This window comes from Echiichthys vipera (assembly GCF_963691815.1).
Source record: "Echiichthys vipera genome assembly, chromosome: 21".
NCBI classification, from domain to species: Eukaryota; Metazoa; Chordata; class Actinopteri; order Perciformes; family Trachinidae; genus Echiichthys; species Echiichthys vipera.
The window spans coordinates 3,905,449-3,921,399 of record NC_139846.1 but is presented as its reverse complement, the minus strand read 5'-3'; the positions used below and the strand labels follow the sequence as shown (position 1 = coordinate 3,921,399).

The 15,951-nt window shown below is 40.3% G+C and overlaps 1 protein-coding gene across 2 annotated transcripts; it reads left to right on the top strand.

Moving 5' to 3' along the window:
* The first annotated feature begins 954 nt into the window (after positions 1-954).
* hhla2b.1 (HERV-H LTR-associating 2b, tandem duplicate 1) lies at positions 955-15,459 on the top strand. Of its 2 annotated transcripts, none has more exons than XM_083935909.1 (8): positions 955-1,078; positions 3,539-3,735; positions 8,766-9,113; positions 10,182-10,466; positions 10,552-10,883; positions 11,532-11,634; positions 12,985-13,044; positions 14,216-15,459. In XM_083935909.1, the coding sequence occupies exons 2-8, from the start codon at positions 3,666-3,668 to the stop codon at positions 14,311-14,313; spliced, it is 1,296 nt and encodes a 431-aa protein (XP_083792035.1). In that variant the 5' UTR covers positions 955-1,078; positions 3,539-3,665; the 3' UTR covers positions 14,314-15,459. The 2 variants fall into 2 exon arrangements, with proteins under 2 accessions (XP_083792035.1, XP_083792034.1); XM_083935908.1 differs by having other exon boundaries at positions 1,044-1,215.
* The last annotated feature ends 492 nt before the right edge of the window (positions 15,460-15,951 follow it).

Below are 15,951 nucleotides of genomic sequence, written 5' to 3'. Positions count from 1 at the left end.
ATTTTTAGAAATTAAAAATATATATATTTCAACTAAATGTTGGGCATCTAAACTTTGTATAGGCACTGTATACATATATATATATATATATATATATATATATATATATATATACTGTATATGGTTTATTGAAAATAACAAACCAAATAAATATAAATAAAATGTCAAATTTCATTTTTATAATTTCTGATCTAATTTATTGAATAAAAATAAAATTATGGCTAATTAATGATCAGGATATTGGTCTAAACTGGTACAAATTTGAATAGTTTAATATATATATATATATGTATATAAATAATTAAAATTTCTTCTCTTTTTAAATTTAACTTTATTGCTTATTTCTGCTAATTTTTTTTAATCTTTTATATTATTTTACCTTATTTTGTAATATGTTTCTGCTTTGTAATGTTCCCTGACAAAAGAATTTCCCCGTCTGCGGGACATTAAAGGTTTTCTGATTTTGATTCTGATTCTGATTTTTGCCCCTTGATTTTTTTTAGGGCCATTCTGAGATTTTATGGGGCATCTTTGACATTTTTCCACTTAATTTCGGACACGGGATGCAGCTCTTTGTTTGATATCCTCCATGTGATTTGAGCCCAACAGTGAACAGAGGAAATGAAGGCGGTGTTTATCCCTGTGTTTGGTCTCAGCAGGTGTTAAAGTGTTGACAGCAGCTCGTGGCTCACGCTGCACAGCACCGAAACATCCCTGCACTTTGAAAGCAAACCCCACTGACATTTGATGGAGCGTTTGAGGAAACTCCAACTCCTATAGATGGTCATGTGTGTGTGTGTGTGTGTGTGTGTGTACGGGGTGTGTGTGTGTGTGTCTTTGCACAATCACAACCAAACTCCACCCATTCTGAGGGTGTGTGAGTGTGTGTGGAGCAACCTTAGTGAAATGTTTGTGTGTGTGTGTGTGTGTGTGTGTGTGTGTGTGTGTGCAGCCCATTCTCTAAATAACCTGTTGATCCAGTCCCACTGAACACTCACTCAGCCTCAGGAGGCGACTCCACTTCTTCCTCTTTTCTCCTGGATTTCATCTGAACCGACGGAGCTCCAGCTGAGTCACTGTGAGTGGTTTTCTCAGCTTTCACTCTCACATTTCCCGGCATGGCACTGACAGATGGCACTGATTTCCCTCCTGTAGCAGCTCTGTGAGATATATCAGTCAGAAGGGAAGCTTTACTGTGGATGTCCAGGAGCTTCTGTAAGTATTTGAAATGCTTTAAATGTATTTTATTCCAAAGAGACTGAAAACTCCTGTTACTAAGGGCACTAAGTGAAGAATCTTGTCAGAACAGTTTATTAAACATTATTAAACTGATTATATTTCCGGGCCAGCAGCTAAAAGAAGCTCATCAATAAAGTGTTAGCTTTAAAAAAAAAATATGCATTTCATTCATTAAAGTTACCAGCAGGTCAGACAGAAACTTAATGATAAAAGCTGCTTCAGCAGGGGCTGGACTGTTAATAACGTTTTACTGGAAACTACATAATACTTTATTAAGGGACATAAAAACGGACATTTGTTTGTTTAGACTTCACTGTTTACATAAGAAACATTTCAATTAAGGTGAGAATTAAAGGTTTATCAGGATAAACTTCAAGCTTTGATTTTCTCGTGTCTTTGTACAATATATTAGAAAAATGGCACATGAATATACTGTAATTTAAAAGTGCATACATGATGTTTTTGTATTGAATATTGATGTTGATAAATGTTAATATGATAAACTGCGGTGTCCTGTAATCATGTGGGATAGGCAACATGCCGGACACCAAAGACAGTGCATGTTTCATGTTGTTCGCATACATTTCAAGTTAATGTGAAGCATGTGAGTTTAAGATAAACTGGAACAGCACCAGAGGTCAAAGAGTTACTGTTAGTGTCTTAATAACTTGAATAAATGTTGTATTCAAGAGTTACTGGATGTGTTAGAGGCAGCACAGTGAGAGGAGTGATGCTCCACAACTTTAAATTGACTTTGTTTGCATTTTTTCCCATATTTAGTTTGATATATTTTGCATGTTACCTCAAGCTGTACACAGTTCAGTGAAAGGCATATTGAGTTTAAGGTCAAAGAGTTATTATTAGTGTCTTAATAACACTCATAAATCTGTTATTAATACAGCATAAACTGTGTGACTATAGATGTGAGTGCACCTGAGGTCAAAGTCGATAAATGTGTCAAGGTGTTTTAGAGGCAGCGCAGCCATTGAAGTTTAGTTAATGTGCTGTATCTGTTTGAATGTGAATCACACCGAGTTTAAGAGAATCTGGGACTAACGAGGTCATGTGTAGTGTCTTAATAACTAAAGAATACGGTGTTAAAAAGAGTTTCTGTGGGTGTTACTGTGAATCCCTGCACACACATTTAGACTGGATCATATTCTTCTGCATGTTACGTGTTGCTGTGTGCACTTTAACTTCTTCTTCTGGAGGTAAAACTGCCACGTCAAACTTTATTTGACCCTGAAAGGTTTTATTATTTTTGGCCCGATGTAGCTTCAGCTCACCTGGAAATGTTCTCCGTTAAGATGTCTCTCATTCTGCACTGATACGTTTACCTGAAACTTTCTGCAGTGCATTCCTGAGATTTGTCTTTTAGTCCCAGCTGCAAAAAGACACAAAAGTCATCCGCCAGCTCTTTCAGGAAAACTCGTTTTGCTGCAGGACAAAAAGACAAAAGTCATTTCTCATTTAGGACATGGCATGCTCAGCCGTTGCTGCGCTATTGTTCTGTCACCAAGAGGAAATATGTGGAAGAATTCCAAGTGTTGCCCTTCTTCTTCAGCCAACGGAAAGCCATGAGCAGTAAATATGAGATAAAGGGCTTCTTCTGTACTGTTTAAAACACTTAAAGAGGCACTTGTGTTCAGCTCTGATGCAGGAAGGATCCAACACGTGCCTTACCGCCTGCCAATAAACATCATGAAAATCACTAATTTCAATCTGCCTGTAACCTCTAAGATTGACTGACGGCTTTATCAGTGCTTACTTCATACTTTGCCGCTCGCACGCTTTGATGTGCAGTACCAAGTTCACCTGTGTTTGTTTTGGAGAGTTAAGATAGCATGGAGATAAAGTGAGAGGTATTTATTGTGCGAGAACAACAGGTGTATCCTCTTCCCTTTTTCACTTTATCAAACCACTGGAGAGATAAAAAAAAGACTTGATACGGAGGATAAGATACGGCTGCAGGGAATGACGGAGAAGAAAAGAAAAAGGCTTCAAGGTTTTTTTAGAGATCGTGGCGGATTGAAGAGTGCAGGGGCTTCAGCTGTGAATTGCATTTTTATTTTTAGGTAAAGCTCAATCAGAAGATCAAACCTGAACTCTCCTCAGAGAGCTGCACATGTTCTGTCCCGTTTACTACTGTTCATCTTCCTGTGTCCATTTCATCAGGAATGTGCCTCTAATTAGGCTTTTTTTTCTTCCTTTTTGCTGTGTGTGTGTGTGTGTGTGTGTGTGTGTGTGTGTGTGTGTGTGTGTGTGTGTGTGTGTGTGTGTGTGATGCCAAACCACACAGAGAGATCCCAGGAAGAAAAAAACCCTCGCCTCACATTGCCACAGCGTCAGAAGCATGGACTGAAGACGTGTCTGCATGTGTCTCTGTGTGTCTGAGTCGTACATACGTGTGTAGCTGAAAGGAAATCATGTCAGCGACACACACCTGGACCTGTTTCCTCCTCTGGATCAGCTTTGCCACGCAGGACAAAACCCAAGGTAAGACACAAATGCCTCTTTGTCCGGCAGCTCCGACTGATCTGAGAGCAGGACAACGTTTGCAGGGATTAAAAGGCTTTCTTTACAGAACCTGATACACACAAGAAAACACAATAATCCCTGCACGTTTAAGTTGCCCAACTTTGGGATTTCTTATTTCTGCAATGTGAGGAGTGTCCCAAATTACTCGGAGGGCTTATTCAAACTTTCTTCCCCCCCTGCATTAAATCCTGACGTCAGGTATGAACTCAGGGTGGAAATATTATCTCACCACAGGCAGTGAAACAGCTGCACTTCAAGGAAAAAGTCTGTCTGGTCTCATTTTCGTGGCTTTGACCTTCATTCCTGGAGGTTAAGGGAACATCTTACCTTCACAGAAAAAAAAACAGATGTTGAACGCATGTTAAAGAAAATCTAAAATGCTAAACATGTGCACTTAATGGCATGAAAAACACAAAAAAGGCTGTAAAAAAGTGTAAATTTTCTCCACAATAGCTGCTAATCTGATCCTCTTTATGCTCTTCATGTCAGGATTTTCGCACATATAATTTTCTGCTTTTTCCCCCAGTTTTTCTTTAATTCCTTCAATCTGGAACAGTTTTACCATCTAATCGAAAGCATGCGTTTGCATTATCATCCCCCACATAAGAAAATATATACACAGGCAAGTTTAAAGACATTTCATTCAAACAAACATTTATACACTCAGGCTTTTAAGTAAACTACTTATCCCATTTATTAAAACAGACACAAACATTTATTCTTAGTTAAATAAAAAACACATTCAGGCATTCCGGTGTTTCGTTGTTGTGTAAAAGTTTATTAAAAAGCATATTTCACACACAAAAATAAAAATGCATCAGACTTCTTTTTTACATTAAGCAGTTTAAAACGTCACCTGTAGGACGTATAAAAGAGTTAAGAAAACAAATACAATGTTTAAAATATAATAATAATGATGATGAAATAAAGTGCAATCTCAGTCAAAAGAAGTAAGAAAGAATTAGATAGAGAGGGAAGATCGCGGCGTTAATTGGGCGCGATTGTCGCTTTCGGTAAGTTACAGAAATTGTCGGCGGTTGTAAAGTTGTGGCTTTAAAATGGCTCCACAGTGAGTGAAATATGACCTTTGAATGACCTCTGTGAGCTGCAGAAACACACACAGCTCTTACCGTATGAGCTCACAGGTGCGACCGAAACATCTGGTAACGCAAAAGCATTCCACTTCGTCTTTATCACTAAATACCACAATATTTAATAACCTGAGTCGACTTTTCTAGGTGAAGATTGATGCTTTTTTTCAGCTTCCACATCTGTAGGGATGGGAATTGATGAGATCGAATTGACACTATTATCAATGCGATTCTTTATCGATTCCCTAGACGTTGGCCGACGTCAGCGTCAACTGTTTTATCATCCAAGTGTGACGACATATGAAATGAATGTTTATGCAGCTTTCGTTTTCATTTCTAAGTTACAGAAAACCTGATAAGCGTGCCGGCGTGGTTCTAAAGATTTCATAACATTGATTTTTGACCTCGGGAACAGAAGCAGTGGAGCTCTTATATGATTATATCATATATCGTAAACTCATCTGTGGAGGCGGCCATAGAAAGGGTGGTCTGGTCTTTTGCTATTATTATATGCTGGCGATTTAAGCTGTTTTAGAATGTCAAACACTAGAAGCATTATTAAATATTGACGGCATTTCTTTCGAGGTGAAAAGTTGTCTTGCGATATCAGTGCATAAGTCTAGAGCAGCAGCCAGCATGACCAGGAAACTACTAGAGTAAATCCCCCACCACTTTTACATCGTTTGTGGCAGCATTTTGGATTCCCTGGGGAAACCATAAACGGCAACAGAGACAAGGCACTAACAGAGTGTAAGCACTGTAAGAAGACAGTGCTGTACACCGCAGCACCTGCAGCACCTGCAGCCCCTGCAGCACCTGCAGCACCTACAGCACCTGCAGCACAACCACAGCTTTCTGCTATGATCAACCGCACAAATACTGAAACATAGCGCATAAGACAAGATGAGATAACTCTATCAAATGCATGACATTCCTGGAGTTAAAGCCCATGTTGTATTGAAAACGTTTCTCCATTGAAATGATCCTTTTACAGACACTGTGAGCTGCACTGCTGTCATCTTTAATAGCGCCACGCTTTGGACCATTTCTTCCTGTCCGCAACGTCTCATTCGTGTTGCAGTTTTGTGCAGCCTAGACGCAGAGTTTGACATCACTGTTAGAAAACAGTGCTGAGAAAGTTATCAAGATTGTGCTACGACTACTTTTATAATCTCATTTAAGAGTACTCAACTGCTTATTTATCAGTTAAAGTACGCAAGTGTTAATTCCATTAAATAACAGAGCGTGTGTGAAGTTAATGTTTCACACTTTGTTAGCTACCTACTTGTGTTTGCTCAGGAGATGGTTTACAAGCCTAAACACTTCCTGCAAGGGCACCAAATGTCACGTTCCTGTGTGACGGGAGCAGACTCTCCCCTGGCTGTCAGGCAGGTAAACCTGTGGATTGCTGGCTGCATCGCACAGTTGTGAGTCAGAGGGCTGAGTCACTACAAAGATGTGCTTTACCAGAACAATGTGGGGAACAGCTGTGAGCATGAGCTGGCAGCGTCAGTCATGATAAATCAGTCAGAGAGGAGCGAGGCGGGGAATATGATGAAAGATTCCCTCAGGTGATAAAGAGACAATTAATCCCATCAGTCATTGCTCTGTTGTCATTCCAGTTAACTGTCATGCACTAATGCAAACACACAAAACAACAATCTGATCTTTTGGCTCAAGCGTCGTCCTTCAAGAAAGAACCTGTCGGAGTAAACAGGAGGCTGGAGGCTCGCTCACTGGCTGAAGTGAGCGAGTCACAACGTGGGAAATCAGGGGTTGGGTGGATTTAACACTGAACACTTAAACTTCTACTGTCTGTTTATAAATCACTCCATGGTCTGGCCCCCCCCCACCTGTCTGATCTTCTTCACTCCACACTCCCTCCAGTGTTCTACGGTTAGCTGACCAGCTGCTCTTGGAAGTGCACAGGATGGGACTAAAAACCAAGGGGGACAGAGCCTTTGCTGTGGCAGCCCCCAGACTCTGGAACAGCCTCCCCATCCACATCCGTGCACTGCAGTCTCTTATTATTTCTAAGTCCCTTTTAAAGACAGACAGAAGCTCCAGTGGAGACATGGAGTAATGCGTCCACTTTGGTCGCAGTTTTACAGCGTTGAATAGAATGTCATATTTTGTGAGATACCATATGAATTATTGAGCATAACTTTCCGTGCCAACCCGTAGACGAGAATACGTTTAAAAATATTAAATCGTTTGGATCTGTTGTTCCCCGTGAGTCAAACAGCATATACATGACGTTTGAACAAAGTTTAAGCTGTAAATCTAGGACACACAAATTGATCTACTGCGGGGGGGGTTTCCACTTTTATTTCCCAAAAATGAGGTTTGATTTCCTGTTTCATGTCATACATGCGTCACTACACTCCACCCTGGATGTGTTGCAATACAGCAAAGTCATTTCTGACTTCATCACCGTGCGCCAGATGGGAAATACTCAATACTTAAAACTTGAAGCCGCGTGTGACCCTGATTCAAGATGAGAGATTCTTTTCTATCTAGGACTAAAGGTTAAGAACCACTGATCTCAGTATCCCCAAAGCAGTTTCAGTCAAAAGCAACTGGACTTGGTTATTTGCCTAGGAAGATGTTTCACCTCTCATCCAAGAGGCTTCATCAGTTCATGTACGCATCTTGTGTAGAGATCCAGGTATTTAACCTTTCACAAGGCCTATGATGTCAGTGTCTCAGTGTTTGCCTCTTTAGTTTGGTTTGTTTGGTAAGATCAATGTCAGAAAGTGGAAATTTTAACAACTGGTTCCTTCTTTGACAACCGGGAGATTTCCTGGTCGGCCGGTGGCCAATAAGCTTAAGTGATCGGCAGACTGCCCTGCGCACATGTCCATGACCGGCCCATTGAGTTAAAACTCTTCAGAATCAAGCACGTTCCTGTGAAGATCTCAGGAATCTCTATAAACCATAGATGTAGAGTTTCCAACCACTATATCTAACACTTGTTGTGTCTCTACATTTCACTCATGGCTGCTACAGTGTCACACTCACTCTCATTAATCCAGCCCACTGATTTTTGTTTAGCCTCCTATCTTGATCTAATTCTTATGATTCAGATGTTACAGAACTTTCATGACCACAACTATAAAATGGCCAACGATTGAATTATTTTTTTTGTTCATAAATTAATGTAGAGTGGTCGGAGCAAAGCCTCATGGGAAATGGGAACTGCGTATCGCTCCAATGTTTGCTCTGCGCTAATCGAATGAAAGAATGGGGATGAATGAGCTCAGCCCCGGCTGTCAGACAGAGAGAAAGGGGCCAAGGTTGAAGTAGTGGATTTTCTTACAAGGGAAAAGGAATCAGATTTGCTCAGTTACACCTGATGGAGGGCAAGAAGAGAAAAGAGAAAGGAGGGGCCGAAAAGGCCAGAATAAAGAAGAAGCAGAAGCTGGAGAAGAGTGCATCAAAATGGTCAAAAATCACGGATTTATTCTGAAAGAACCAGAAGCAGGCTTCAACTATGCAGGTGAGTGGATAGGGAAACGGTTAGCTCAAGCTTTGACATTGTTGAGAATTAGCAAAACATTTGAGCTGAGTTCTTCATAGTTCCTCCTCAGAGGGGGGCGGTGTGGTCATATCACGGTCTGCACACGCACACACACACACACACACACACACACACACACACACACACACACACACACACACACACACACACACACACACACACACACACACACACACACACACACACACACACACACAGGGGAGGGGATGGGTGGGCCCGCTGTGGGCCGGTGCCGTCAGAACTATCCCGGTGGATTTTTGCCACTCCACCCCTGCACTTAACTGATCTAAAACACAAATTATGTTAGAAAACGACATGAAACATCACAGTATCTCACCTGGACTGTCTCGTTTCAGATGTGGTCGTGACGTGCTTCGTGTCGGAGGAGTGCGTGCTGCCCTGCAGCTTCCAGCCGGGTAGCCAGGAGATCATCGAGTGGTTCAGACAGGACGTGCAGGTGTACAAGTTTGAGCGGGAAGGCGTCAGCGTTGACGATGAGGACGACAGCGACAACGACAGCAGCGAGGAGCACTTTAAGCACGTGCAGCTCGCCGGACGTGCCTCCGTTCTCCCACATTTGGTATCCCACGGCAATGCCACGCTGATCCTCGGGGGGGCCGTTCTGAAGGACAGAGGCACGTACAGGTGCCACGTGAGCACCACCAAGGGCGAACACAATGCAAAGGTCATCGTGAAGGTGGAAGGTGAGTTTATTAAGCACTTTTAGGATGCTGTCACACCCGACCTGTTGGGTTTGGTTTGTTTATTTCCTGCCATTACTAAGCAAATGCTTTTTGGATGATTTTGGTTAATGGAAACGGTTTAAATTGGAATATGTCGTTTTCTTCATCCTCGCGTTGCCTTGTTTGGCCCTTAGCTGTGATATAATCCCAATATAACATGGACTGACGTGAACTATTGCTTAATTATATTACAGTGCAAGAAACCTTGTTTACGATATACTTTGTCTTTATGATATTTAAGTTTTAGTCCTGGAGAACTCACTCCTCGTTGCCAACCAAAACTCACTGAGCACTCTCAGGCCGAGCTGAAATCTTTTTGGGTTAAATTAAAGGCATAATTTTTTTTAAGGATTCTGTTAGAACTAATATCAAAATACCCAAATTTAGAAAAAAACGAACCAACAGTCGAGTATTTAGAGCAGGACACAGTAAAGGATCTGTAGCTGTTCCTCCTTTCCTCCTCTGCAAAGACCGAAAATGACCGTTCATTTGTATTTATTATTATTTGTAGACACATTTTTATTAATCATATGCAATATAATGTTTCCTGTGGCTGCTTCACTCATAAAATTGTCTAATACCTTTGGTTTTGAACACGGTAAGATAAACATTAAACCTGCTAAACATTAGCATGTTAGCATTTAGCTCAAAGAGCCACAGAGGCGCCACCATGGCTGTTTCATAAATCCCTGCTTTCATTCTGAATACAGGGTGTATAATTACTTTAAAATGACTCCAAGCCTCTCTGCACACAGATGTTTGTTCCAGTATTTATTCTACCATACAACAACTCAAAGTGAAAGCAACATTGGGTTACTTTCAAAGTTTTAAAAACAGTATTTCCAATGTTTGTGCTGCTATTATATCGTGTTATGGCGCTCTAATGCTAATGTTATCTGCATGATGTGGGGCTATATTGGGCGCTGGCATTTAAAGTCTGTCATCAGGGGCTGCTGGGAAACATTTCAGCATGATGTGTGCATGCGTGTCTGTGTGTGTGTGTGTGTGTGTGTGTGTGTGTGTGTGTAGCTCCCATCAAAGGCCTGTCTATGGAGCTGTCCCGGCTGAGCGGCTATGAGGAGATGAAGTGCACCGTCCGTAATGTCTTCCCGGCTCCTCGTGTAACCTGGGCGACCGAGCCGCCCACTTTCGAGGACCTCCGGCCGGTCACACGCATGCTGGCCGACAAACAGGGGCTGTACACGGTCGACAGCCGCCTCAAGAGGCTGAACGGACTACCGGACCTGATCTACATCTGTAAAGTCACCACCTCCTACGGGGGTCCGGCCTGGACAGCCTCACTCAGGGAAAGAGGTAGAAGTCATTATAATTTAGGTGAATCATGTACTCTGAAAGCATGACATGTCCAAAATATATATAATGTGTCCCTCTGTGGTAGAAATAAGAGGAGCACAAGGGAAAGACCTGACCATCCCCTGCCACGCCCCTCCTTACCTGAACCACCCTTTCCTCCACTGGAGCTTCACCAACGGCGAGGACCCGTCCCACATCCTCACCTACGACAGCCAGTCGGGGAACAGCGACTCCACGCTGCCCTGGGACAACCATGTGGAGCTGGACGGCTTCAGGGTCCCGTTCGGAGACGGCTCCCTGCGACTGATGGACCCCAAACACACGGAGCACACGGGCAGCTACACGTGTGTGTTCTCCGTGCCGCACAACACTCACACCGAGCGCACCGACGTCACCATCGAAGATCCCGACGGTGAGGTCACAAACACATGGCATAAACCAAGAAGGATAAAAATGCACAGAATCTCCACTGTGCTCCTTTGATTTTAAAAATTAGTTGTCAACTATTAATTTTATAATTTAATTTTTAGATTAATTATTTTGTTAATTAATCAGTTATGTTACGTAACTTTTGAAGGAAAAAATTCTCTGATTTTAGCTTCTTAAATGTGATTATGTTCTGTTTATTTATCTTTTTTGAGTTTGAACATTTAATTTAAACAAAACCCAGAAAACATGAATATCTATAAGATATACCTTTTTATTATTATTATTATTATTTTTTTGTATAAATGCACAACATGACTTTAATCACAAATAACCTAATTTTAGAATATATGTGTGTACATTCAAACAGATTTATATTAAGCTGAGAGCATAACCTTTCTTTTGCTGCTGGTTTATATATTCTGACATAAATAATGAAAAAACAGAGAAACGGGGCAGAGAGTGAAAAGTGTGCCAACCAACCCCAGTCTCCCCTATTTATTACTGTATTATACAACCAAAAACATAAAGAAACAGCAACAAGCATGAACAAAGTGGAAACTTCACATGAATACAAAAGCAGCAGCTGTTGTGTGTCGTTTTGTGTATTAAAGTGTGTGTTACCTGTGTGCAGGTGAGCGCAGTACTACAGAGGGGGCGTCTCACTGGTGGATTTTCGGTCTGGTGATTGCGTTGCTGGTTGTCGCTTTGGTCGGCATGCTGGCCTACCTGAAAGTGAAAGGTAAAGCTGGACACCGGGAGATGATGTGGACACTTACTGATAGAAAGAAGAACGCTTGACGGGACAGACCAGAGACAATACAATAAAAACATAGTAAATATAACATATAACACAACCATATATTATTATAAATACTGTATATACTGTATATTTATGATCAAGACAACAAAAGAAGCACATTTTCCGCAATGTTCATACAATAAAAATACAGTAAACATTGACTATCAGATTAAAAACACAAACTAACTTAACACAACAAACCTTAACAAGAGTCTAAGTCTCAAAAACTAAAGTTGGCATTGTGCAGCACAACGGCCCTCCTCAGAGTTATGTTAATATATTATTGATTCAAGATTCAAGATTCAAGATTCAAGATTCAAGAAGCTTTATTTAGGGAAATTATTGTGCAACAGTTTCGATACAAGGGCGGAAAAGGATCAGAGTAACAATAAGCATAAACATAAATCAAATCAAAATAAAGCTAACGTCAGATAAATCAAGCAATGAACCAAGTGTGACAGAGTGCAACAGACATCGTGGTTAAGCGTAGGTATATACAATATACAACAATACGCAGCGTGCAGTTTAGCAGCAGATTGAAATAAAATAAGTACAAACTAGATAAGTGAGAAGGAGCGATAAGTTATAAGTGTTAAAAATGTTAAAAATGTAGCAGCATTTCCTACATAACTAAGTGACAGTATGGCACAGTGGAGTGTAGCAGCATTTCGTACTTAAGTAAGTTACAGTAAACCACAGTGAAATGTAGCAGCATGTCCTAAAGCACAGTAAGTGTATCAATGATTTATCAATGCATTACTGTGTGAACAGCATTAACATCAAAGTGAAAACCCCCAGTAAAGTAGAAATACTTTAAAAGTACAGTACTTATTTAAACATACTTATATACTTAGTTTCTACCACTGCAAGTGGAAATAAACTGAAAGTAACACATTCAAAAATCTGCTGTTTGTTCAGTTTTAGTGTAAAATCTAATAAGCAAAATTATCTCCAAAAAAACTGGATTGTGGAGGGAATATGTCCGTTACCGCATAAAATATTCTAAAACGGCATGTACACACCCACACCAGTCTTACCAGTACAACTAAGTGGATCCGGGTCACGCTTGTTATCCAGATGCATTCTTGGAAAGGCAGTAAGTTTATTAGGGAGTGGCAGACAGTTGAACAAAAACAAGACAGAAAATGAAAACAAAAGAGCTAAAAGAGAGTTTTTCTAAGACTTTTGATTTGTTTACATATGTTAAATCCCTTTTTAAAGGCCGTACAGCTGATTTTACACTCATTACTGTGGTTCTCACAATCATTATGTCTCTTTATGTGTCCTCAGGAGGAACCTCAAAGCCCAGGAACGACCCTGAGGAGGTGACAGAGCTGCATTTGGTCAAAGGTCGGTCACAGGAGGATGAATACAAAAACAATAAAGGGTGTAAAAATGATGATTTGTTTGTCATCTCAAAATTACCTGTATGATTCATGACACTGACAGCTTGTGAATTTAATTGTATATACAGTTAAGATGTAGACGTGTGGCTTGTATACGTCTGAAAAGGCAGTTTTGCATTATGGGTAAGCATATTATGTTTGCAGTAGATGTACATCAGTATAAAGTATTAGTTTTATTTCTTTTTTTGTTTGGACTCTTATTTTTAGTTTTAGTAGACCAAAATAAATAAATCACAAACATCACATGCAGTGCCAAAGCAGACACTAGATGGGGTAAGATATTAAGTATAAGTTCTTGTTTCATTTTGTTGACGTTGTAGAATCAAATGTTTTTACAGATCTCTCTTGTTCTGACTCCATGAATCAGAGATTTTCTGCATGTTTTTAAGAATAACTTAAATAAATAAATAACTTAGAGAGGAGTGAAAGTGTAGAGGTTGGTGTCTCCAAGTGCTGCTGAAGTGGACTTTTAAAAACACACTACAGATGAACAGGATTTAGAGATGTCATCATGAAACTTCCCCACTTCATTACTCACATTAACACTGTCATTGTTTATATTACAACTTCTCTGAAATGTTCTGTTTAAATACAGAAATGACGCATTATCCAATGTTAACTTTTGGTGAATTCAGGAGAAATCTACAAACACAAACAGACAAAGTGAAGTCAAAGAAATGTTTTCTTTACACCAGTCTGAAAGAAGAATTAGCGAATTAGCTCCAAATCTCAAAACTGACCACTATCGGAAAAATTGGTTTCTCCTCTTTAAGAGAAAACCCCCTCCTGCTGCAACCTTGATAACGACTGATATGCAAGTGTGAAGATGGGTGAAACCAGGCTGTATACTGCTTATAAATGCCTAATATGGGGGCTTAAAGTAAAAGTGTTGCTCTCCAGTATTTTTTACTTTGAATTCATTATTCAAAAAAGGTTTAAGCTGCATTAGTTTGAGTGAAGTAGGCCCCAAAACTGTATCTATATGATGTCAGAAGATACCGGAAGATATGATATCAGAGATGAGCAGAGAGATAAAGTAAAAAAACAGCTGTGGATGTCACAGTTGATTTAATTTGCTTAGTTTCACCCAGAAACGTTTTGTCTCATCCTCACAGACTCGACGGCCGAAAGGAACCTGAGTGAGAGCAGCCGGTTGACTGTTGGAGGCACCAACGGACAATCAGGCCTCCAGACTGGATCTCAGTCAACCTGAGAAACACACAAACTACAAACAACATGCAAACAAACACACAACATGGCATCACCTTGAACTAACGAAACACTAACAAACACGCACACAGTGACGAAGAACAGCTTCTTAGAGGCAGAGCATTTCCTTGAGAGCATTTTATAAAAACTTTAGATGACTGTACAAGACAAATAAGGCTGGTGGTGTTTTCAAACGAAGCTCCTGTGGGTTAGAGAGGGAACCCTGATGAACTTTCAGTGTCTTCATGAAGAATTGGTGGATACCGCTGTTATTTCAGGAACTCTTTTAGCGAAATGTTTGCATGTGAAGACGGATCATGCTGAGTCTAAACATTTCCACCGCAGGAATAACAGTGGAAGCGTTTGAGCCACTCAGGAACACTAACCTGCTGTCTTTTGTTGTTTTTTTCTACCAGGAAGTATTGACGCAGTGTTTAAAGTGCTGAACTTTTCTCAGTGCGGCTTCTGCTTGTGCACAGATTGAAGGCCTGGTCACACAGCGAAATAAAGCTGTGCTTTCTCTGCAAAATACTTGTTCTAGCTTGGTGATGTTGTGGCAATGCAAACAGGAGCAGAGGGTGAGCTGCAGATGTAGACCGCCATCTTGGGACAGGGGAGCCGCTTCTCCCAACGCATGTATCGAGGCAGGAGAAACCCATACACTATTTAAATAATAATATCTTGCAGAATTTAAATTTTTAATGGGTTTGGTTTGTTTCAAATGCCTGATATTTATTTATGTGGTTGCACCAAGTGGTTTCTCAAGAGTTTTGGACGTGTGAACTCAATACAGGCGACTTCTTGCTTGTACGACTCTTTATTATAATAATAACAATAGAGTGTAAATATAAAAAATAAATTGATTACAGATGTCTCTTTTACAGTTATGGTCAATGTGGGAAGATGCTTTTTCAAGAGCTCTCGGACACTTGAACAGGCTGGATTTAAACCATGGACGAACTTAAATGACTCTCCAAGAGGAGAAGCTCCTTCTGTGAAATTGTTTGCTGCCTGGTTTATGAAAATGATTGTGACTGCATGATAACCACGGATGTGACTGAACAACACAGACTTTTATTTGGGAGATGGAGAAATGAACTCGCTGACGTTTCTCTTTCTCGTAAACAAACACACTTCACGTTCTCATAAATTATACCGTATTTGACCTCTTTCATAAATATGTCATAACTAATGTTATTAAAAAGACTAATCAAGGTTTCTGTGTGAGCTTTTTATCTAAGATGAAGTAATGTTCAGATCCACTGATTATCTTTTTATGAGCCACATCTCACAGCAGCAGAGGGAGTTTACAAAGCTTTTTCCTCATTTTATAATTATATAAATTGTTGCTTGCACACTGTCTCTCTTATTCCCCCTTTCTCTTTTCTTTCTCCTGTAAAACATGTTGTAACAACAGTTTTAACAAGACTAGGTTGAAACCGACAACATGGTTCAAAGTTCTTGTTTCATTTTGTTGACATTTAAGGGTCAAATGTTTTTACAGATCTCTCTTGTTCTGACTCCATGACTCAGAGATTTTCTGCATGTTTTTAAGAATAACTGTCGTCTGAATGAGGCTGTGAATGTCAGAACCTTCAGAATATAGAGAGGAGGGAAAGTGTAGAGGTTGGTGTCTCCAAGT

Coding starts and splice junctions, on each gene's coding strand:
- hhla2b.1 (XM_083935909.1), top strand. CDS start 3,666: ATGTCAGCGACACACACCTGGACCTGTTTCCTCCTCTGGATCAGCTTT. Junction 9,114..10,181: donor GGTCATCGTGAAGGTGGAAG/GTGAGTTTATTA, acceptor GTGTGTGTGTAG/CTCCCATCAAAGGCCTGTCT. Junction 10,884..11,531: donor TCGAAGATCCCGACGGTGAG/GTCACAAACACA, acceptor TGTGCAGGTGAG/CGCAGTACTACAGAGGGGGC.